This window comes from Sus scrofa, chromosome 3 (assembly GCF_000003025.6).
Source record: "Sus scrofa isolate TJ Tabasco breed Duroc chromosome 3, Sscrofa11.1, whole genome shotgun sequence".
NCBI classification, from domain to species: domain Eukaryota; kingdom Metazoa; phylum Chordata; class Mammalia; order Artiodactyla; family Suidae; genus Sus; species Sus scrofa.
This window is the reverse complement of record NC_010445.4, coordinates 32,158,442-32,182,952: the sequence shown is the minus strand read 5'-3', so window position 1 is coordinate 32,182,952 and position 24,511 is coordinate 32,158,442. Positions and strand designations below refer to the sequence as shown.

Sequence of the window (24,511 nt, the reverse complement as noted above, 5' to 3'; positions counted from 1 at the left end):
AGAGCACCTGCTCTGTGCTTGCCACTGCTCTAGACATGGGGACACTGTAATGAACAAACCAGATCCAACCCCTTGCCTCATGGAGCCCACATCATTAAATAAATCATGCGAGCCCTTATTAATAACAAGGGAGAAAAGTGGCTGAAAAGTGGTCCAAAGGGAGAAGAAGGATGCTGTAAAATCATAAAACAGGTGTAGGGAGGAGGGATCCCTCTTTCTCTCATCTGCATCCTCACCCCCATCCTCCCACGCAGCCTCAGGACCTAACTGCATCTTTTTATTGATTAAATGTGAACACAGGGGGGGTTCCCATCCTGGCATAGCAGAAACGAATCTGACTAGTATCCATGAGGATGCGGGTTCAATACCTGGCCTCGATCACTGGGTCAGGGATCTGACATTGCCTTGAGCTGTGGTGTAGGTCAAAAACACAGCTTGGATCCCATGTTGCTATGGCTGTGGTGTAGGCCGGCTGCTACAGCTCCGACTTGATCCCTAGCCTGGGAACTTCCATGTGCCATGGGTGTGGCCCTAAAAAGCAAAAAAAAAAAAAAGAGTGAACATAGGGCGTTCCCATCTTGGCTCAGCAGGTTAAGAACCCAAGTAGCATCCATGAGGATATGGGTTTGATCCCTGGCCTCGCTCAGTGGGTTAAAGTTCTGGTATTGCCATGATCTGCGGTGTAAGTTGCAGAAGCAGCTAGGATCTGGAGATGCTGACCCTGTGGTGTAGGCCGGCAGATGCAGCTCAAATTCAACCTGCAGCCTGGGAACTTCCAGATGCCATAGGTGCAGCCCTAAAAAGACAAAAATTTAAAAAAGAGTGAGCACAGGTCTATCCACAGCACCCCCTCCTTAGTCTGGCACCCCCAGCTCTCATCCGGGTAGATGGTCTTGCGTTTGCTGCTTTGATCTGCCCTAAGAGGAAGCAGAAGTTCCCAGGTCTGCCCGAGCCTGGGGCTGTGGATGCTGATGGGGAGGGGCGTTCAAGTTTGGCCCTGAGCCCTCCCCCTTGTCGCACCCTGCAGCTTGTCCCAGAACAACATCTCCGACGTGGGTGCTTGCCAGCTGGCCAAGGCCCTGCCCTCGCTGGCCGCGTCCCTCCTCAGGCTGAGGTAAGTGCCCCACCCCCGCCTGTCCGGCACTGAGCTGGTGGGCTGGGGGCAGGCAGAGAGCCCCCTTGGTGCCAGCTGCCAGGTCCAGCACTGGACCCCAGAAGCAATCACTGACCAGGCTCTTCTGCTGGTCAGTGTTGCACAGCTTGGTGGGGGAGAGAGGGTGCCGACCTAAAATCCGACAGGGACACACGCCCCTGAAGCTGGGCGATGTCACCACCCCGAACAAGAGTAATCTTAGCAGCACCTGGGGAAGGGCATCTGGCAAATTCTGGGCAAGTTACTTCCTCGGGAAACTGAGCCTGTGTGCTCATCTGGAACATAGGGACCATTCCAATGGCCTATGGAAAGCGCTTGGCACAATGCCTGGCTCTGGTGGTCAGTAAATACTGGTCCTCTTTCCCTAGGGGATGGCAGGACTGAGCCTTTTAGAGTCCAGAGGCAGTGGTTGCTAAGGCTGACCTTGTACAGGCAACCTAGGCTGGCTCTTGTCACTCTCACACTGGTCTGTCCCTACACTGCCACCTTATGGTGAACCTTGGCATAGCACATCTTGCTTTTGATGACTTCCAGCCTGGCCTGTGGTGGTACCAGGGACTTATGGGTCCTTCCAGCCAGAGCTCCCACCTACCACTGCCTAGGTAGCGTGCTGGGCAGCTTGTAGTCTATGTGATTGGCAACCCCGTAGAGTTGTGAGGGCATCTAATATTCTCTAATATCAGCCATGGCCAGAACCTGTGCTAGGAAGTAGAGACAGCTATGAACAAAACAATTGTGGGTCTTGCTTTCAGGTTCCTTGCCTCATAGTAAGCATATAGGGAAATTCCCGTTGCGGCATGGTGGAAATGAATCCGACTAGGAACCATGAGGTTGTGGGTTCAATCCCTGGCCTCGCTCAGTGAGTTAAGGATCCAGTGTTGCCACAAATTGGTTGCAGATGCGTCTCGGATCTGGCATTGCTGTGGCTGTGGTGTAGGCTGGCAGCTGCAGCTCTGATTAGACCCCTAGCCTGGGAACCTCCAGGTGCCACAGGTGTGGCCCTAATAAGCAAAAAAAAAAAAAAAAGCCTATGCATAAACAAAATATTTAAAATGGTGATCCATGCTAGGAAGGAAAAAAAAAAAAAAGCCCCGGAGGATACACTAGGGAGTATTGAACTCACCAGGGAGGCCAATTCTGAGGACGTGACCCTCCCCTTCTTATAGGAAGCTGTCAGGGAAAAGCATTCCAGGAAGAAGGAACAGCAGATGCAAAGGCCCTGATGTGGGAAGGAACCTGGGTCTTTCGGGGCGAGAAGGGCCATTGTGGCTGGCTATAGGGAATGAGGGACACAGGGGGGATGCGACAGGACGGAGAGGTCAAAAGAGGCCAGATCATACAGGGAGTCCCTTGTAGGTCAGGAGGGGATTGGGGGGTTTTCCTTTGTGAATGGAGAATCGGGTGGGACATGTGAGGTGATACCTGATCTGATTGATGCTTTAGGAAACCTCTTGTTTTACGGACTCGAGATGCCCTCTGTTGTAAGTCACCATTAAGAGAACAGAACACTACTAATTACACCATGACATCCATTGGCATTCCCGCTGGGATACAATGAGTTAAGAATCTGACTGTAGCAGCTCCAGTCGCTGCAGAGGTGTGGGTTGAATCCCTGGGTTGGGTTAAAGGATCTAGCATTGCCACAGCTGCAGATTGGGTCGCTGCTGCACCTCGGATTCAATCCCTGGCTCAGGAACTTCCATATGCCATGGGTGCAACCTTTAAAAAAAACAAAAAAGGAGTTCCCGTCGTGGCGCAGTGGTTAACGAATCCGACTAGGAACCATGAGGTTGCGGGTTCGATCCCTGCCCTTGCTCAGTGGGTTAAGGATTCGGCGTTGCCGTGAGCTGTGGTGTAGGTTGCAGACGCGGCTCGGATCCCGCGTTGCTGTGGCTCTGGCGTAGGCCGGTGGCTACAGCTCCGATTCAACCCCTAGCCTGGGAACCTCCGTATGCCGCGGGAGCGGTCCAAGAAATAGCAACAATAACAACAACAACAACAACAAAAAAGACAAAAAAGACAAAAAAAAAAAAAAAAAAAAAAAGCAAGGGAACATCCCTGTTCTCTCTAAAAAAAACAAAAAAGCCAAAAAACAGGGAGTTCCCATTGTGGCTCGGGGGTTAAGAACCTGACTCATCTCAGTGAGGATGTGGGTTCCATCCCTGGCCTCACTCAGTGAGTTAAGGATCTGGCATTGCTGTGGCTGTGGCTCCAATTCTACTACTAGCCTGGGAACTTCCATATGCAGCAGGTGCGGCTGTAAAAAGCAAAGAAAAATTTATAACATCCATTATCAGACACATCCTGATCTCATTAATTTTCAGATGTAAACATGTACATCTTGGCATCAATGAAATATGGGAAGAATTCCTCTGCCTCCTGGGGGAGGAAAAGCCTCCTGGGTTCTAAGATCCATCCCAGGAAGAGATCCTAAAACCTCTCCTTTGTTCCTGCCCTGGTACCAGCCAACCCATGACATCAGGGGATCCTGGAGTTTAATTTGAATCCACGTTGCTGTAGTGTTGACCTGCTGCTTTTACATGCAGCCCTGCAGTGGTAGCTCTGAGGCTGAGTCATGGCAAAGTCATGGCCTTGAAATCATAATCGCAGCTGCACCTGGCTTGTGAAAAGCATGCTTGTTGTAATGAGTGTACAACTTAAGTCGGGACCAGCAACACCCGTTGTGCTATTTTTGACACTGCTCATGGTGACTGAATACACTATAGAAACTTGAATCTACCCAGTGACTCTGGGTTTTTCCCTTCCCTGCTATTCTGAACGCTGGGCACAGCCCCAACAGTAACTGGTGTAGCCCTTACAACCCCCTTGGGAGGTGTAATAACCTGTAGTTAACTTGCGCTTCATTCCGCGTCTCAGGCCCCGTTCTTGGTGTTTTAACAGCATTAACTCATTTATTCCTCCCCACAATTACCCTATCATACCCATTTTATGGAGGCACAAACTGAGTCACAGAGGAGCTGCGTAACTTGCCAAAGGTCAGACAGGCAGGAGAACACAGAGCTGGGATTAGAACTTGGGATGTCTCAGCCAGAAAGCTACTTCCACTCAGTCCTCCTGCTCCCTCAGATTTACCATGTGATCCTGGAGAAGTAGCCTTGATTTCCTGGGCCTCAGTTTTTCCCTCTGTAAAGTGGGGCAGTAATTCCGGCTGGGTGCGTGTGTCCCGGTCCTTGATTCCCCAGCATCCCCAGCCCCAGCTCTGACCTCTGTTTCTGGCAGCTTGTACAATAACTGCATCTGCGATGTGGGAGCCGAGAGCCTGGCGCATGTGCTTCCAGACATGGGGTCCCTCCGGGTGCTAGAGTGAGTGTGGGACCCTGGGCATGGGGGGTGGGGACAGGGGCTGCACGGTGGGAGGACCAGGGCTGGGCTGAGGTCCGGATGTTTGAGAACCTGGTGATGGCCTTGGTCTGGGGCTGGAGGGTCCCTAGGGCCAGGCTCTGCAATGGGTTTCTCTCCCCAGTGTCCAGTACAACAAGTTCACAGCCGCCGGGGCCCAGCAGCTCGCCGCCAGCCTGAGAAAGTGCCCTCACATGGAGACGCTGGCGTAAGTCAGTGTGTGATTCTGTGTGAGCCCTGAGCTCAGATACCTTCAGCTCTGCCCTTTGTCAGCGTGTGACCTTGGGCAAGCAGATACTTCACCCCCAGCCTTGGATTCTTTGACTATAAAAAGGGAGTGATATTAATAATACCCTCAAGCCATTTTGTGGGGTTTAAATCAGTCAAGATACTTAGAACAGTGTTCGGTGCATGAAAATGCTCAATGCATTAGTCTGAGCGATATGAAATCATTTATATTCAACCAGTTTTGACCTCCATAATTGGCAATTTCATATGGTTCAAACTTATTTACCATTAAAAAAACAAAGGAGTTCCCTGGTAGCATTCTGGCTTAAGGATCCAGCATTGTCACTGCTATGGCACAGGTTCAATCCCTGGCCTGGGGCATGGGTAGGGCCAAAAAAACCTTATTTTTTATTATGTCACCAAAATATCTGCTTTCCAACACTGTACTTTATACCGTTCAATCACTGTCATCTACATCATCACCCATATCTTCTAAGAGGGATAGGGTGCATCTTATAAGATCTGTTTTACAGATGAGATGAATAAGGCACAGAGAGGTTAACTAACTTTCTGAGGTCACACAGCAAGTCAACAGCAAAACCCACTCTAAAGAAAGGGGTCTCGGGGCTCCTAGGTCTCTGGCATCCCGGTTACCCCACACTAGGCTGGGTGGGAGGAGGGATTTGGGGGCAGCTTGCACACAGCCCCCTCTCCTCTAACCTAGCCTCTGTGCACCATGGCCCCATCACAGGATGTGGACACCCACCATCCCGTTTGGTGTCCAGGAACACCTGCAGCAGCAGGACTCAAGGATATCCTGAGATGATCCAGGCTGCACCCGGGACAAGGTAACTCAGGTGGGCTTGGAAGGAGAGAACCACAGGGGCCCCCTGGGGGCTGTGCGCTGTGAAGTTGGGAGGTGTAAAAGTGGGCGCAGGGCAGTGGGTGGGAGCCCCCGATCTCCTTCAAGGACTCCCCAGCCTCCCCGGTGCTGTTGCAGCCTGTTGGCTGCCCCAGGCTCTGCACTGTCTTCATAGGAATTTGCTTTACAAATTTCCTGCCTCTCTGTGCAGATACTGTCCCCTCACCTCCACTGTCCTCCGACCTGGGCCGTCCCCCTCCTCCATTCCCACTGCCCCTGCCATCCCCAATCTCGAACCAGACTCACCCCAGGTGTTGAACTGCCCGGTCCTAAAGCTTCCTGACCTCCGCCTCTCCCAATCTCCCACAGCACGTTCTCTGAGGACGCTGACCACGCTGGACCCTGACCTGATCATCTGTGGACACAGCTCTTCTTAGGCTGTGTCCCGTGAGCTTTGGCGATCTGGTGCCCAGCCCTGGTGGCTCAGAGTCAGCCCCCACTCTGCTGGGGAAAGGACCCACGGCCTGCTCTGTGGACAGACCCCAGGCCCGGCCCCAGGCTCCTTCGGGGCCCAGACTGATGTCAGCCTTGCTCAGCCGCTGCAGTCCTGGCAGACAGGCGGGCACCCAGTGGCAGCTAGGGTCCACCCGGGAGCCCTGAAGCACTCCCTGCAGGACACTGCAGACAGTGGTGGCCAGGTCAGAGTGAGGGATGTGGCGGCCACATCACCTGCCCAGGTCCTGCTGGCCGGGGGAGAAAGCACCTCTCCACACTGCTCCCCTGGTGGGGTAAGCTTGGCGCTCAGAAGATACCAGCCAGCACCCCCCAGCGTGTTGATTTCCCAAACGGTGACCGACGGGGTGTCCACGGCAGCTGCCCTCTGCCTCCGGCACCTGCGGGTTTGCACTCACTTTGTTTGCCGAGGCCAAAGCTGGGCCTGGCCAGACACGCCGGACCTTAGCGGGGGAAGAGCCGACAGTACACTACGGGACGAGGCAGGGTGGCGAGGGTCTGGAACCACATCCGCCTTCTTGCCCTCACGTCCTGTGTCTTTTTTCACTACATTATACATGGCTTATTCAGTCTCACAGGCAGGTCCTGTGTTTGAGTTTATACCACGAGGACCATTTTGCGGGGCCCACTGTTCGGCCAATCTGATGCATCACAGACTAACCCCAGGTGTGCCATGGCTCAAAACAACACACATTTATGGAGCGCACACACCTGTCTTTTGGGCAGGGCTTGGTGGGGACAGCTCATCCCCACCCCGCTCAGTGTCAGCTGGGGCGGTTTGAAGGCTTGGTCACTCCTAGACCCTGCACTTGATGTTGGCTGGTAGTTGGGGGCCTTGGTTCCTCTAAGGAAAAGTCGGGGGATCCTTGCCACGTGGGCTAGTTTGGGCTTCCTCAGGGCATGGTGGCTGGGTTGAAGAGTGGTCACCCCAAAAGGAAGAGAGGTGGCGGGGGGAGATGGACACCCCAGAGAGAAGTTGTGTCCTTTTTGTAACCCAGCCTTCGCTGCCACACAGCATCATTTCTGCCATATCCTATGCTGCTCTCCTACCCTCCCCGCACCCCTCAGCCCAACACACAGCAGAGTCCACTGTGGCCCAAGTCCTGTCTTTGGGGAAAGGATTTTCTTTTCTTTCTTTCCTCTTTTTTTTTTTTTTCCTTTATAGGGCCGCAGCTGCAGCATATGGAGGTTCCCAGGCTAGGGGTTGAATCAGAGCTGCAGCTGCCAGCCCATGCCACAGCCACAACCACGCAGGATCTGAGCTACATCTGTAACCTACGATGCAGCTTGCAACAATGCCAGATCCTTAACCCACTGAGCAAGGCCGGGGATTGAACCTGCATCCTCATGGATGCTAGTTGGGTTCTTAACCTGCTGAGTTGCAAGGGGAACTCTAGGATTTTCCTTATGGCTTCCTACAATTCATTGTCAAATTCATTCTTTGGGGATCAGCAAGGTTGAAGCACTTTTGAGCTTTGCGGAGTAGTTTCCTCTGCTCTGACTTGCTGCTCTATTCTGGGAGCCGTTTCTTAGCCAAGCTGGAATTGGGCCCTGGCCGTAGCGAGTCTGGAAGGGACTTGGCAGCTTTGCTGTCTACACAGAGAGCTGCCAGCTCAGCTGTTGTTTTTCACTGGGGCACGGCATGCCCGATCAGAAGGCCTGATCTGGGGCAACTTGGCTCTCTCCCAGTGGCCACGGAAGCTGTCTCTTCAGCTCCCCTGCGCCAGGGATTCTGTCCCGGCTGCCTGGCTGGCAGTGCTTGCAGAAAGGCAGTGCCTTCTGCCCGGCCCAGGGGCTAAGGGTAGTGAGCCTTGCAACTAGGGCATCACTCCTCAGGGTGTCCCGGCTTCTGTGGATGTGGGACTCCCATTTGTGCGGCCACGGGGTCTGATCTAGGCATCTACTGCACCCTTCAGTCAGGCAGGGTGGGCACTAATGTCCCCACTGCTTTTGGTCTGTTCAGAAGTGACAAAATGAGGTCAGAGCCTAAAATTATTCACAGTAATGACTTTTCCTTTTTAGGGCCACACCTGCAGCATATGGAAGTTCCCAGACTAGGGGTCCAATCAGAGCTGTAATCGCCAGCCTACGCCACAGTCACAGCAACACCAGATCTGAGCCGCATCTGCAACCTACACTGCAGCTCATGGCAATGCCAGATCCTTAACCCACTGATTGAGGCCAGGGATCAAACCTGTATCCTCTTGGTTAAGTCAGGATCTTAACCCACTGAGCCACAACGGGAACTCCAGTAAATGACTTTAAATGATACCTACTATTTACAAAATGAGTTGATATGTGTAAAGTGTTATCACAGGGCAAGGGGGCATAGTAAGTTCTTAATGAATATTAACAAATATTATGACTTTGTTCCAGGCACTGAGCCCATCCTTCCAAAGCAGCACCACAGTGTAGGGTCAGCAACTCAGGCTCTAGAGTGAGACTGCTTGGGCTCAATGCCCAGCCTACCACTTACACGTGCAAATTTCCTCTCCGTGGTTCAGTCTCCTCATGTGTAAAATGGGCATAAGCACATCACCTTCTTTGTGGAGTGATGCGGTGATTCCATGAGCAAATACACTGAGAACAAGAGCCTGGCATATCGCTCCGTCCATGTTGGCTGTCACTTCTGCATACGTTGGTGTGTTTCACTCTCTCCTCTGCCTGGGATGTTTTCCCAGCTCTTCACATGGCCTGCAGGGCTCAGTTTAACGGACAGCTCCTCGGGAAGGTCCCTCAGGCCACCCTACTAAACACAGACATAACCCCCTGCCACGAGTTTGGTTTTTCACACTTATTTTTTGTGTTGTCTGCTCTTGCTCCAGAGTGTGAGCTCCAGGAGGGTGGGTAACTTGTTTGTTGGTTTCTTGGGTGCACCCTCTGTAACCAGCAAGGTACCTGCACATAGTCAGTGCTAAGTGATTGTGGAATCAACAAATAATTCCCGCCACAAGTATGCTTTCTCTGCTTGCAGTATCCATCCCACAGATATGCACTGAGTACGTGGTCCTGTAGTCTGTCAGATACTCAAGGTCCCTGCTCTGTTAAGTCTGGCATTTTAGTAAGCTGCAAAAACTGCCTGGGGGTTCCTGCCGTGGTGCAGCGTAAACGAATCAACTAGGAACCATGAGGTTGCGGATTCGATCCCTGGCCTCATTCAGTGGGTTAAGGGTCTGGCCTCTCTCCCAAAGAATATGTCTCCCTTCGTCAGCTTCCCTCTTTTCCTGCGTCGCCCTCTCAGCATCCCCTTTCTTAGAATCACATGAGGACAGGCAGCGCTGTAACCGCCTTCTCCTGCATCCTGCTGGACCTTTCCCGCACCTCAGTCTTCTCACCTGTAGAATGGAGCTAATCACCTGCTCCTTGTCAAACACGGCGTGTAGGTAAAGGGGCTCAGAAAAGCCTCGAGTGTTCTGCAAACTGGAGACAACGACAGCAAGCAGCCAGCTTGCATCCTTGCTTTGCTCCTTCCCTCGTCCGCTTGCTCCCCGTCTCCTCCGCTTGTTTCCCCCCACCTTTAGGGGAGGCCTGTCATGCCGGGGATCCCCGCCTCCCACTGCTTGGGGGTTCAGGCCTGATTTTTCAGCATGGCCACCAGGCCTTTCCCACCATATCCAAGGCCGGCCCTGGCTTGTCAGGCTTGCGGGAGCCGGGAGGGGGCCGGGTTGGGATGCACACGCCAGCCCAGCATGGATGAACCAACCGGGGAGGCCTCGACTCTAATGCCCTTTGTCAACCACGAGGTTCTGCGGGAGGAAAATCTTAATTTCCCGAATCTCAGGAGAAAAAAAAAAGGCAGGCCCCCCCAGGGGTGGAAGTTGCATACATTTTTTAATTGTAATTGAAAGAAGTCAGCCTTCTAAGTATTGCTTTTACAGGTTTATCGAAGTCAAGTATTCATACCACTCACATTTTCAAAAAATATTTCGGGCCGGAAGAGTGCCATCCCCTGGCACAAAGTATCAGTTCTGGCAACTTGATGGACAGCAAACAACTTGAAATTAATGAGTCAAAACCCCACCCTCGGCCCCCCGATGTGTTCTTTTCCTTCTGAGTCACTCTGAAACAGTTGCGGCTTCTGAGCCCGGCCCTGGGCCGAACCCCGCCGGGCTTAGATCTCCAACAGCTGGGAATGGCTTCTGTGCGTGAAGTGTCCTCTCCGAAGGTTAAGTGGGGGAAGCAGGTGCAGTCTGGGGTGAGGAGCGGGGAGGCCGACTCTGGCGGGGTTCCTGTAAACATCCACGGCAATGGCGAAAGGGTGGAAGCCAAGGCAAGGCCGTTTGCGCGACGATGCAGGCCAGTGAGGTCTGGGGGCACCCCTGCCACCGCCCTCGGGCAGGGGCATGTGCCCTCCCGACCTCGGCACTCAGTCTCAATCTCTCTGTCCCACTGTCCTCGGTCTGGACGGGAACCTCTCTGTTGGCACGGAGCTTTCCAGGGGAGCAGGCCTAACAAGGGGGACAAAGGGCCGTTACCAGCATGGAAGCACCGCCCTGCCACCCAAGGGGCGGTGGGTCTGGACCCATCCTCCATCCCTCATATTCGGGGAACCACCAGAAACCCCAGGCTCAGGCTGGGGATGTTGTCCTCTAATTTCCATTAAAAATTTTTTATGATTCTGCCTAATTTCTAAGGACCCTGGGCTGGAGAAGCAGTGCCATTTCACGTGGGACGGGAAGGACCGTCACATTCGTGAGAGCTAACACCCAGGAGGGGGACCCTGGGACCTGAGGGAGGAGGGAAGCCTGCTTGGGGGCCACAGGGGGGTCTGCTGGCGGACCTGAGCTCCAGGGCACAGAAGCAGCTCTGGGGGGTGGGCGGGGCCTGGCAGCAGCTTCCACCTTGTCCGGAAAATGCTGCTTCGCAGCCTCCAGGAAGGCTGTGGCCACAGCCAAGCTACTCAGCAGCTCCACTTGCCTTGTCATCCCCACTGCCTGGCTCCCTGCAAGTCCTCATTTCCTGTCCTTCTCTCTCTGGGTCCAGCTGGGTGCCAGCGTGTCTGCATGCCTCACAGTCCCATGCCCGTGCTCCTGACAGCCCCTACAAGTCCTGGCCCGCTTCTGAGCCTCACTTTCGCTGGCTGAGACTATTCCTTTTGCAAATGTCATCAAGCATCAACTAAACCTTAGGCGTTAAGCATGGCATGTGTTATTTATTGTTCAGCAGAGCACTGTTGATGTTTGGGGCAGGACAATTCTCTGATTTTGGGAGGGGGGCTGCTCTGGACACCCTCGTCCCTGACCATTTAAATGCCAGCAGCACTCCCAGTCACCATGACAACTAAAAATGCCCCATTTCCAAGGGTCGCCCATGGGGGCAGAGCTGCTTCCACTGAGAACCATGAATCTCCCCACTTAAGGAGCTAAGGAACAGAGGTTCAGGAAAACCAAGTGGCCTGCTGAAAGCTGCACAACTGTGACAGGCAGAGCTGGCACTGGACTAGTGACACCATGGAAACAATCACAGTCAGGGCAGATACCACTTCCTGAGCTTTTACCATGTGCCATGAGCCCAAGGCAGAGCGTGGGTGCCTCACCCCATTAAGTCCACTCACCACCACCCCCACCCCAAGGCACGCTCACCTGGCAGCTTCCACCTGTCCGGCCCCTCAGGTAGCCTCTTTGCCTGAGGCCTCTCTGCATCCAAGCCTGCTTGGGCCCTGGGCTGCAAGGGCAGGCAGGGCCTGTGTCTCCCCAAGCTGCCTTCCAACCAGTGATGGCCAGAAAGCGGGTGGATCAATACCCCCAGCTCTCCCAGCCGGCAGCAGGGATGACTCTGAGGCCTGTTCTCCATTGACACTGGTTCCCAGAGCTCCTGGGCAGGATGGCGCCCGGGGCCGCAGGGGTGACCTGCTAGATGACTCGCCCTCCCCTGTCTCACTGCCCACCAGGAGTGCCCAGGATCACCTCCCGAATGAATGATTCGCACTGGAATCCTTGTCCCAGTGTCTGCTCCCAGGAGAGCAGCAACCAGTACACGGGCCATTTCATTCAACCCTCCTCATAAGCCCAGGAGTTTCCCACTATGATGATTTCACTTTACAGATGAAGCCAGGGAGGGTAAGACACTTGTCTACGGAAGTTCCCATTGTGGCTCAGTGGTAATGAACCCGACTAGTATCCCTGAGGATGCATGTTTGATCTCTGGTCCTGCTCGGCGTTACTGTGGCTCTGGTGTAGGCCGGCAGCTGCAGCTCCGATTCGACCCCTAGCCTGGGAACCTCCATAGGCCGCGGGTGCGGCTCTCAAAAGACAAACAAAAACAAAAAAAGAAAAAAGAAAGAAAGAAACTTGTCTACAGATGCTCAGCTCTCCAGGCTTTTGTCCCACAGGAGATTTTAAATGCTATATAATCTCATACCTCCTATGTGCCAGGTCCTGACCTGGGTACTGGGGACCACGGGATGAGTGCAGGGGCCTCAGACAAAAAATCTGGCGAGTGTTTCAGCCCAAGATAACACATTGACACCAGGAGGGAGCACGAGATGGATGGAATGCAGAGCCTCGGGAAGGCCGGGCACAAAGGACAGGCCAGGAAGAGGGAGGGCTGACAACCAGATTGGTGTGGCCTGAGGTGGAGAGAAGGGGGTTGAAGACTGGCCATGGGGGGAGACAAGGCTGGAGAGGTGAGCAGGGGCCAAAGCTGAGTTCCTTGTGACCTCTGCCAGATGCATCCCCTAGGGGCCAGCTAGGGACACCCTTCCACTGCTCAGAGACCTTGCCTGGCTCCCACTGATGACGCAAGTCCTCTTCACCTCGGGCCCCATCCTGTCTCCCCACTGGACCTGCCAGGTGGGAAGGGAGGCCAGGGCTGCTCTCAGAGAATCAGAGAGCTCCACCTCCGGAACGGAGTTTTTGGGTTCCCCTCCCATCCTGGCAGGGGCCCACCCTCTGTTGACCTCCCTCCTCCAAGAAGACTCTGGGGATCCCTGTGGGAGTCAGTGGAGGTGCTTCCGAGAGCCCCGCCTGGGGAACCCAGAACAGAATTGTGTATTCAGATTTAGCATTCCCAGGGTGTACTGCGCATTCTCCAGGGCAGGGGGTCCCGCTGGAGCTCATTTCAGACGTGAGTGGCAGGGCTTTCAGAGAACAGGGGGACAGCCCTTGGAACAGGGCTCATTCCCTTCCCCGTCCTCATGACTGCAAACGGCATCGAGTCCCCAGCAAGTGTCAGTCTGGCTGGCGTGCCTCTGTCACACGTGCTAATCTCCCTTCAGAACAGGCACAGGGCCTCGCAGGCGCCGGCTCCGGCTGGAATGCATTACCGTGCTGTTCTCATGGTTTATCTGTAGGGTCACCTTCTATTTAAGCCGAGTGATACCAGCTTTCCATTTCTGATAGTAATTCTATTAAGTTCCTCTCTTTCCGTGACGTGAATTTCACTTTAAAAAGAGAGCGAGTTTAAGGATAACAGCTGCATTAGAAACAGTTCAGGCAATGGGCAGATAGAGCAAAAACTGTTGATGCTGTCATAAGAGGTTTGAGAGGCCCTGATCTGAGGTGGTCACTGCAAAGAGAATGAAGGGGCCCAGGGAGGGTGATGACCTGCCCTAAGTCACACAGCATGCTGAGGACAGAGGCATGGCAGAAAGGGACAATTACCATCATTTTTGAATGATGGATCTGTGGCCAAAGAATGTCCTGGGGCCTTTCATCTGTGCCACAGATCATGTTAAAGATCAATCCCCTTGTTCCTTTGACTTGCAGGTCTGGCCTCCCAGCAAACCAGCTGACATCTATTAAGCACTTGCCCTCATCTCATACTATTTGCTTTAGCTCATGGCTTAGCTCGTTTATTCCTCAAAACAACCTTATGAGGTGGGGCCAAGTAGGACCATCACACCTGAATTTCAAAAGGGGCTCAGAGAGGTTAAGGAAACTGGGCAAGGTCACCCAGCCCATAAATGGCAGAGCCAGGATGTGAACCTCTGCAATCTGACCCTGCCTGTCTCAGTTCCTCAGCATCTAGTTCATCTCTTTCCTCAGGCATCAAAAACTCCAGGCTGAAAAGCATCCAGGGGCTGCAGCCTAGAGTCCAGGCCATGGGTTTTCCAACCTCCTAACCTCATCAGAGCATGACCGACAGTTCAGGAGCTGCATTGGCTATGGCTGTCTTTTCTTTCTGGAACTGTCCTCTCATGCCAGGCCACTCCCTAGAGCTAGGCAGAAGTGGCCAGCTGACTTGTCATGAGAATGGCAGTTGGGCATTTGATCCATTTTAAAAAGCAATGTCTCAGCTTGATAGCTCTGCAGAGAAGCTGCCCAGTTTGAGACTCGGCTTAAGTAAGAAAATGCCCCTTGTCTGAAAGGCACTGGTAGGGCCATGCTCTGGACACACTGGAAGGGAAGTGACTTTTTTTTTTTTTATGCTTTTTAGGGCTGCACCCGCAGCACATATAGGGGTCGAATCAGAGGTACAGCTGCCGGCCTACACTACAGTTGTGGCGACTCGGGATCCGAGCTGTGCCTGAAACCTACACCGCAGCTCACGGCAATACCGGATCCTTTACCAACGGAGTGAGGCCAGGGATAGAACCCACATCCTCATGGACTCTAGTCAGGTTTATCCCCACTGAGCCACAATGGGAACTCCTCAAACTCCAAAATCTTTAAAGGAATCTTTATGTCAATATTATGAATTAAAAAACAGAATCCTTTGACATAAACAGAAAGCAACACTAAAATGAGGGAGATGAAACCACTGATTCTAGACAGACCCCTGGGCCTACAAAAGGGAGCCTGGGCCTGGTTTCTCTGCTCAAAACGGAAAAGCAGCAAGTGCCCAAGAGGGGGAAGGTTACGACAACCCAGTGGCACCAGGCTTTGGTGCATTCACTCCTTTGCCACCTCAGAGCTGGAGCAAGTCCCTGAACCTCCTCAAGCCTCAGTTTCCCGCTCTGTCTAATGGAGTTAATGAGCCCCATCTGCTTCATGGGGTGCTGCTCAGTGAAGTTATGGTGATGTGGCAGAGGCAGGTATTTTTCACCACCTAGCCAAGTCCCCTGCCAGGAAGCAAGCTTGGCAACGGAGCCTTCCCCTTTGGGGGAAACTGGAAGTGGAACCAGCTGCCAGCCACCCCCAAGCTTGAGGCAGGGCCCGATCACTAGGAGGGTACCAGCATCACCTGGGCTCACTGGGCACCAGCAAGCATTGCCCTCAGGCTGATTGGAAGGCTGTACGCAGAGACACACCCTGCTTGGTAACTAGCCCCCACACAGAGGAAGGGTGCCTGGGAAGGGGGAAGACCGAGCCCCCTCTGGGTCTGACACACCACCAGCACTGATGGCATCATTTATCAAAAACCAACTACGGGACCATCACCAACTCATCTGAGGTGCGTCAGCGGGTATCACCATCACCCCCATTTTACAGAGAAGGAAACTGAGGCTTGGGAGGTGAAGTCGCTCATCCCAGGTGTTGGTGGAGCTGGAATGTAAGCCTCAATCTGTCAGACTGCAGAGCCTCTAAGCACCCATCTTAAGGGGGTATAGGAGATGGCCTGAGATAACACTGAGAGGCGCACAGCAGGCCAGAGACTGGCTTTTCAGTTCTCAGCCAACCCTTATGATTACCTAGAGGAGAAAGCTCTACTTTGGTGCCGGAGTTTACCGTGTGACAGTTGCTAATCTGACTTTTAAACAAAGAGCCAGGGGCCCTGCGGCTTTAGCCAGCTTCTCTTTGGCCAGAGGTTAATGACTTCGGCGCTTAGTACTTTTACTCCTGCCAAGTGATGCTGGTTTTCTTGTCAGTGACATTCTTTTAAAAATAAATTCACTCAAAAAAGGAGATTTAAAAAAAAAAAAAATGAAGCACTGAAACAAGTGTACCTGATCACAAATGGTGAATTATAAAGGGAGGAACGGTAACTCTGCGGTGGAGAGAGCTGGCTGACAAAACCTTAGCCAAGCGGTCCAAGGTGGTATCCACCACCAGTAATGGGGCAGGCGGACGTCTCCCAAAACGATGCACTCAGGACAAACACTCCCTTCTCTGTGGTCTTCCTGCCAAAGACACACCATCTGAATCTCAAAGACCAACTCAAACTGAGAGACATTCTACAAAACAACAGACTCGCACGCTTCAAAAATGTCAATATCACAAAAGATACAGTCAGACTGAGGGACCGTACAGACTGAAGACGCACAAGAGACGTGGCAGGTGACCTGGGAATGGATCTCAGCGCCCCCTCTTTTCACCGCGGAAGGGAATTATTGGAACAATGGATGAAATGTGAATGGTCAGAGATTAGATTGGTCATAAAATTGTATCAACATTAAAAGTGTTGACTTCGATGGTTGTGATTGTGTAAGTGAACATCCTTGTTCTAAGGAAAGACACGCTGAAATATTTAGAAGTAGTATAATGTCTGCAAGCCGTTTTCAAATGGTTCAGAAAAACATTTATAAACATCTGTATATATATGTACACAGAGAGTGAGCCTTTTGCACACACGAGCAAATGTGAATTGATGCAATTGGTGAATTTGGGTGAAGCTTATGTGGGAATTTTTTGCAAATTTTGTGTGATTGTGAAATTATTTCAAAATAAAGTTCAAAAAAAACCAACAGAGAAATGGAGTGGAGTGTATATGAGGCAGGCCTGGCAGAGCCAGTGAGTGGTGTTCCAAGGACAGGGGTTGGGAGCCCCTGCTGGAGGCCCCCTGCACCCTCCCTCAGCACTGGGCCAGGAGGCTAGGCTGTCTTATTGGCTTTGTACCCCTGGCCCCCTCACTTCTTTCTGGGCCTCGGTTTCTTTATTAGAGATGATCTTGGTTTCCCAAAAGCAAACTTTGCTTTCAGAAGTCCCAGGGAGCGAGGGGGACAGCAGATAAATCAGGAATTTGAATGGTCAAGTTGATAGGAGCCCTTAATTTCTTTTTTTTTTGTCTTTTTGCCATTACTTAGGCCGCTCCTGCGGCATATGGAGATTCCCAGGCTAGGGGTCGAATTGGAGCTGTAGCCACCGACCTACACCAGAGCCACAGCAACCTGGGATCCAAGCTGCATCTCCAGCCTACACCACAGCTCACGGCAACACCGGATCCTTAACTCACTGAGCGAGGCCAGGGATTGAACCTGCAACCTCCTGGATCCTAATCAGATTCGTTAACCACTGAGCCACAACAGGAACTCCCTTAATTTCTTAGTTCAGTACAACAGATGCACAGCCTGTGACGGTTCCCCTTGGATGAAATCTCCAGTTTGCATAACTCAGCCGCAAGGGAGCGGGACCCCTGGCCTCTCAGTTCTGTCTTGAGACACACACTGGGCTCCTCTCCGGTCCCAAGGGGCAGCCAGCACACTTCCTTCCTAGGAAGCCTCACGTCAAGGCAGAGCTGGAGGGTCAGCGGGGGCTGGGGGTGCCTCCCCCTGTTGTCACAACCACCCATCTCTCACCTGGATGCCAGCCTCAGCCTCCCACCTGGCTCCCCGCACCCACCCTGAGCGCCGCTGTAGGATCTCCCACAACCCGTGTCTATCATGCCCCTGAGGGAGGTTTGGGTTTCCGAGCAGGGAAGCCACATGCCGTGTGTGCTGCTGATGGCACAGGCCACAGATGGGCACAGAGGGACCAGGGCAGGCAGATGGGAGAGGAGCAGCTGTAGCACCCAGCCTGGGAAGCCCTGTATTAAGCAGGCTGAGTCTGGTTACCCTTAGCCCCCAATCTGGCCTCCACCAGGCCATGCTGACTCTGGCAGCAATGCCCTCCAGTCTCGCCATTTCCAGCACAGAGGCTCCTCTCCCACAGCCTGGCAGGCACTAGCTGCTTTTGTCGGGAACCAGGACAAACCAATCTGGCTAAGCTGCCTTCGCAGTGGGACCGCTGGGACGGGAGGACTGTCCCCAGCTCCCGGGCCTGCTGCAGCGGCCCTTTCTCTGGGGAATGAGGGCGCTCTTGATCCCCACTCCCTGCTCCCAGGCAACGATGAAGGAACACTCTAGGAAAACCACAGGGCTGCAGCTCTGCAGGCCTCCTCATCTGGTGGTCTTCGGAGACCACAGGGCAGTGGGAAAGGGCTCTCAAGGGTCCCGGGCCTGCAAGGCACAGTGGGAAGTTTGTGCCCACCCAGCGCTCAGGCCGTTGGTCTTCTTTTGCTCATCACAGGCTATATTCATGCACGAGTACATGTGCCGGTTTATACATTCACAGGGGCCTGGGTGTACACTTTCCATTGTATCAGCGGTAATTTTTTTTTTTTGTCTTTTGTCTTTTTGTTGTTGTTGTTGTTGTTGCTATTTCTTGGGCCGCTCCCGCGGCATATGGAAGTTCCCAGGCTAGGGGTTGAATCAGAGCTGTAGCCACTGGCCTACGCCAGAGCCACAGCAACGTGGGATCTGAGCCGCGTCTGCAACCTTCACCACAGCTCACGGCAACGCTGGATCGTTAACCCACTGAGCAAGGGCAGGGACCGAACCAGCAACCTCATGGTTCCTAGTCAGATTCGTTAACCACTGCGCCACGACGGGAACTCCTCAGCGGTAATTTTAATAGATCACGTATATACACGGGAAGGCTAAGAGCTTTACATCTACCCCATTCAATCCTCAGCATGAGGAGGTTTTAATGAAAAAAGCTAGATCCCAGCTTTATAGAGGATTCTGCCGCACGCGGGAGTAGGTAGCATGTCCAAGGTCATGCACTGCGATTTGAACCTATGACATCTGAGTCTAGGACCTCACTCCTGATCGTGACTCTAATATGGAGCCTCCAAAGGGTGCTCAACAAATGCTTGAGGAACTGAATTACATGGGTTCACACACAGGAGAAAAAAGGGAGCGAAAGGGGGTGCACCTGTCATTGTGAGCCCTACCCGGGTCCCCACCGCCTGGGGGGGAGCCCACTTCCTCAGTACTTCCTGGGTCAGCTTGTGTGTAACATGAGATGGTGTCTGTGTGAGAAAGAGCGAGATTTGTTTCTCTGCTATGGAAAGGGGCCCGGAGAGGCGGTATAGACTGAGCATCTTTTTAGTTTATCTCACAGGCGGTTCCTGCTGCTAGCCGCCCCTCCCCCACCCAGGCCTGGGCCTCCCCAGTCCTTGGGGCTGAGGCCTCCTTGGCTTGGACTTTGGGGGGGGCAGGCAAGAAGCAAGGCTGCGCATGCCCCCGCCCACCTCTCTAGGCACCTGTGCTTCCCGCAGCCCCAGGCCTCGCCACCTTCCAGGGCCAGGCCCTGTCACTCTGAAAGCTTTGCAAGCGGTGTCCCTGAGACACACTTCCGGGTGTTCCCAATCAAACGGTGTCTGCTGTAAAGCACAGGGAAGTGTTTGGGCTGCAGTTTTCGGTTCAGAGGAAGCCAGTGTTTTCATCTGGAAGGGGAAGTGTTTCTGTTGATGTGGTGAAGAGATAAAATAAGACATTCTTCACCAAGTTACACTGACTAAAAGTCAAGAGCTCAGCTTGGGGGGCAGGGATACTTCTGGGGATCCTCTGTGCCTGGCAGAGCGCCTGGCAGAAGAGCAGGCAGGGCTAACGTTTGTGGAATGACCCAATAAGTGGCTAGGCAAACGGCCTAGAACCAGGTGTGGTACACGATCCATACTCAGTACAGGTTCTGAAAGGATTCCATAGGTTCTACCTCCAGGCGTTCTCAGTCAGCCTGTGTTTCTCCATCTTCACTACCTTCGCTGCATCTAGGCCTCCATCACCTCTGACCTGAGCGGCTCAACAGCTCCCCGTTTCCACATTTGCCCCTATGGCTCATCCTGCCCACAACTGACAGTCATCTTTGCAAAAACGTAAATTGGAATCATGTCGTCCCCTGCCTAAAACCCTGTGATGATGGCTTCCCACTGTTCGCGGCCGTGGCCTCCCAGGTCCTGCGTGATCTGGCCCCACCCAGCCCACTGCCCTATCCCCTGGCTGCCCTCCAGTCTCACTTGCCTCCTTTCGGTTGCTGGAAGAACCAACTCTTGGCACTAGTGGGTCCCTCTCCCTGGACTGCTTTTCTCCAGATCTTCACATGTGGCTCCATCAAGTTAGGGCTTAGCTCAAAAGTATCATCTCCGCAGAGGGGCCTTCTCTGAAACACCCCTGTCTGAAGCAGCCCATCTCTAGTGTTCTGTTTCACTTAACCCAGGCATTTATTGAGCACCTATTGGGATGCCAGGTGATGTATTCCCATGCTGAGGAAATAGCAGTGAACACAACAGGGGACCCTATGCTTCTCTTACATGGTTTTATAGCTCAAAAAATCTGACTGTTTTGTTTGGGAACCCGCTTGCCTTTCTTACCAAGTGCCAGGAGGGCCAGGGCTGAGTCTGTCTTGTTCACTGTTCACCCACCACACACATTAGGTACTCAGTAAACATTTGTTCAATAAAAAAACAAATTGATGGATGGATGGATGGAAGGCAGGCAGGGAGGCAGGCGGACTGGGTTGGTGTGCAGAACAGCTGACACACTCCACCTGGTATTTGGCTCTAGCCAAGGTCTCACTAAGCTCAAATGAAGTTTTCTTCAAAGAAATCTCACTGTCAGCCCCTCAGGGAAGACCCTGCCCCCAGCACTGCTGCCCACCTTGTATCATCTTGACTGGTCATCTTGGCTAAGACAAGCAACAGAGGAGGAGGTAAACAGCGTGCTTGGGTGAATGGCACTAGCATCAATTTTCCGTAAGAAGCCCCTGCCCACCGCTTCAGTATCCCTGCTCCACTGCCACTCAGTGGAGCCACTCAGTGCCTAGCATCGTCCAGCTGAGGGGCTCAGTCAAGGAATTCCTGGGTGCCCAGTGAACCCTCACCAGTCCTCTCTCATCTAGTCCAGCTGCCCCTCCTCCTTGCTAGGACTTTGGCCAAGTCTTCCCCCTTCCTGGATCTTCATTTCCCTCCTACTAGCACACAAGGTGGGGCTGGACACAGTTTCCAGCTGGCGGCCTAGAGGCAGGACTTTAACGCCTCAGGGCAATGATCCCATGGTCCCTTTGCCTGCTGGCCAAAGAGCCCCTTGAGGCCTTGCAAACACTGCAGGCAAGGCCACGCCAGCACCAACCCCCAGCTTGCCTGGTCTGTGAAAGCAGCTTGCGAAACTGACAGCCCCTGCAGATTTGAGCTGCAGAACGGAACTGATGAGCGGGGCACCCTGAAACCTGACTCCAAAACAGCAGCCAAGCCAAGACCAAAGGAAGTACAACGTCCTTTGCTGAAGCAGGTTTTTCCTCTCAGTGTCAGCCGGGAGCCCTTGCTCTCAGTCCCCGGCCAGTCCTCCAAGGGGCCACAGGACAAAGGTGATCAGGGCCTGGCTTCCTACCTCTTTTAACACTGCAAGTCTTTATCCTTCCAGGACTAGTGGGAATTCCCCCAAAGCCAAGGTCACCATCAAGACAGGTTAAGGATGGGGGGAGGAGTTGACAGGTCTGCCTTAAATGGATTTGGGTGCAAAGGCTTTTCCCACAAGTTTTGGCACTTGGTACTATGGCTAACCAAGATGCCACTTAGGTCCTGCCTCCCTTCCCTTCTTCACCAGCTGTAAGCCTTGCTAAGGGGAAGCTTTCCTGCCCTAAGAGTCTCAAAAGAGTCCAGCCATTCCTGGCATCCAAACAGACCTAGGGGAAGTGGATGGAGGAATCAAAAGTCTGGGGTAGGGTTGTGTGTCCGGCTTGGGATGCCTCCCTCTTCCTAGCCAGCGCCCCAACCCGCCCTCATCCTGCGCAGAGAGGGCACTTACAGGCCTTGGAGGCCGGAGAGGGCCTCGTCCTGGGGGTCCCATCCCTGGCCTGACGGTGCCCTCAACCAGCAGCGGCAGCATGATCTAGGCGCTGGTCCAGGTCGAGGGTTGCGGGTCGTAGGGGGAGCGGGGGACAGCAGCCAAGCCTACTCCAAGTAACCATCGAAGACGTCGAGCTCCGAATCGGCATCGTAGAGGCCCGAGCCGGGGTCAGAGAGCACGCCGAGGTCCACGAGCGCCTGGTCCATGTCCTCGGGCAGGAAGACTAGGCCCACGTTAAGGACGATGTACTCCATGAGAAAGGCGTAGTATAGGATCAGCACATTGACGAAAAAAAGGCCCACGTAGAACATAGAGGGTAGCAGCGGCGGCGGCACGGAGGGGACCAGGGGGCCCAGCGCGTCCAGGTGGGCCGCGACCCGGGCGCCGGGCATGCAGGGGGCGGCGAGGGCGGCAGCAGCCCGGCGATCTCAGCGAGCTCAGCCGCTGCGGCGCCCGGCCAGCCGGCGAGCGGGCAGCTCAGCCATCCAGGGCCGCCCCGGGGCTGGCCGAGGCGGCGCTGGGCCCCGGCGGTGCCCCGGGGGATGTGCGTTGGCCCCTGCAGACGCACCCGGGCCCCCGAAACGTGCCAGGCGGGTCACCCCACCCCCAGAGGTGCCCACACGGCCCTGTAGATCTGCCCAGCGGTCAGGCGGATCCCCCTGAAGTAGCCGGCGGCTGCCCGGCTCCTCCGATGTGTCCCGCTCGCGCTCACGGGCCCTCGCAGCGCCTGCGGGGACCCTCGCCGCGGGTCATCTCAAGGGCCAGTCCCGGCGGCGGTCTCTTCAGCCGCGCCCAGCCGTTCCTCGAGCCCTCTCCGCGCCCCCGAAGGCCCAGCGCCCATAGCTGCGGCCGCCGCGTCGCTCTCCTGGTCGCATTCCGAGCACCGCCTCCGGAGCAGCCCCGCGCTGATTGGCCCGCCGCCCCAGCCTGCGCTGATTGGTAACCTCAAAGCCAACACTGATTGGCCCGAGCCGTCAGATGGGCGGGTACCTCCGCGCTCCGCCCCTCGAGGTGCTGGCTGCTGAGTTTCTTTCCTAGTTCCGGACTCAGAGCAGATCTGGAATACAATTTTCTCAGTGAATCCGCGACGGAGTAGGGGGAAGGGAAAGAGTTAGAACACATTTCAAACCTAGACGTATCCTAAGGCTACCAAAACTGAGGGAAACCTTGGTTTCATTAGCACCTGCTGGATTTGAGTATTGGCGCCAAGCCTTTTTGGGAGTCAATTTACCAGTTGAAAAAAGAGGCAGGGTCGGGGCGGTGGACCTTACCAGTGAAAATTTTGGATTTCCCTGAAGTGGCAAATTGTCCTCGGTGGGGAAGATCGACCAGTCCCCTTCATCTCTCCAAATTCTGGCTGCTGGAAGGTCCAGCCCCGCGGTACGGGGCGGGATGGGAGTGGGGGGAATCTGCGTAATAAGGCAGGTCAGGTCTGCAGCAGGAGAATTGCTTCTTGTTTTTACTTTGAGAAACTTGTTTTAAAGCAGTAATAATGCACGTGGTTTTAACCAAGAAATACACAGAAAAGTAATTTCCCTCTGATTCCCCTCCTCAGGGGCAACACCTGTACATCCACCAAGCAACTGATCTTGCCCAAAGCACCCTCCAAAGCAGTTAAGCAGGCCACACTGAGCTGGGTGCTTTACATGCATTGCTTAATTGCAGCCAGATGGGGAAGTGTAGTATGTCATCCCTTTCTACAGACGAGAAAACTGAGAAACAGAAGGACTCTGGAAGCTTCTGGGCCTGTGGGTGTTTGGAGGACAGAACCTGCCCTATTTTCTCCATGACTGTCTCTTGCTCCTTTAGGTGAACTGCAGAGCAAACCATTAATCCTCCAACTGGTGAAAATGAAACAAACTGTCATTCATTTATTCACTCTGCCAACACTTGTTGAACACCTATTATGTGCCAAACTTTGTGCTAGGCATTGGGGAGAACATTGGCTTCTTAGTCCAATTCTGTCCTAAGCGACACAGTAGACCTTTGATAACTATGAGGTGTAGAAATGAATACATAGGAAAAAAATTGCCTCCACAAAATTTCTCCCTCCTAATCCAGAAGAGAAATGTAGATACATCTTGGCTGGTGTAGGAAGCTGGGTATTTCCTTATTTTTAAAAACGTGGTTGTTTTGGAAATGGTATGGATTTTGGGTGAAGACCAGAGAACTCTGAAAGTACAGGACGTTCAATTTTGGTACATTGTTGCTTGAAGGCCTTTCAATATTTATTTTTTAATTTTAGTAGAAAAAGAAAAGTTGTGAGGATAATTCAGACTGTTACCAATTTGGTGCAGTTTTGTTCATGGGGGATAAAAACCAGGGTGCCTGGGTTTGAACCCTGGTTCTGCCCCTTAATAACTGTTATGACCTTGGACAAGTCAACCCTTCTGTGATTCAGTTTCCTTCTGCTAAAAACAGAGATAATAGTACTCACCTCAGAGGGTTTTTAAGAGAATTAAATGACAATATATGTAAGCCGCTTAGGGCAGTGGCACATAGTACGCCAAGCAACAGGTATTCTTATTCTTATCATAAAGCTAATAATTATTAATATTGTGGTAACTTTTATTCACGCATCTTCACGGACTCATTTCTTAGGGCTTCGCCCATAGCTTTCCCGTTCCCGCCCATCCAAGCAATACTGCGGACTACCCCCGTCTCGCTCCGCCTCTTTTCCGAGGCCGCTGGC

General features: G+C 53.4%; 2 protein-coding genes across 15 annotated transcripts in view; one reads left to right on the top strand and one right to left on the bottom strand.

Moving 5' to 3' along the window:
- CIITA (MHC class II transactivator-like) overlaps positions 1–11,247 on the top strand; it is a 59,070-nt gene extending 47,823 nt beyond the window's left edge. For 10 of the 14 annotated variants that reach the window (XM_021085809.1, XM_021085810.1, XM_021085807.1 and 7 more), the window contains 5 exons: positions 1,028–1,114; positions 4,394–4,477; positions 4,638–4,721; positions 5,493–5,589; positions 5,973–11,247. In XM_021085809.1, coding sequence (XP_020941468.1) covers positions 1,028–1,114; positions 4,394–4,477; positions 4,638–4,721; positions 5,493–5,562 — 325 coding nt within the window. In that variant the 3' untranslated portion in view covers positions 5,563–5,589; positions 5,973–11,247. 14 annotated transcript variants of the gene reach the window in all.
- DEXI (Dexi homolog) lies at positions 9,929–22,731 on the bottom strand. The gene is made up of 2 exons (XM_003124598.4): positions 21,778–22,731; positions 9,929–10,564 (listed from the first exon to the last, which is right to left on the bottom strand). The coding sequence occupies exon 1, from the start codon at positions 22,209–22,211 to the stop codon at positions 21,924–21,926; it is 288 nt and encodes a 95-aa protein (XP_003124646.1). The 5' UTR covers positions 22,212–22,731; the 3' UTR covers positions 9,929–10,564; positions 21,778–21,923.

Excerpts from the sequence above, each read along its gene's own strand:
- DEXI (XM_003124598.4), bottom strand. The coding sequence starts at position 22,211 with ATGCCCGGCGCCCGGGTCGCGGCCCACCTGGACGCGCTGGGCCCCCTG.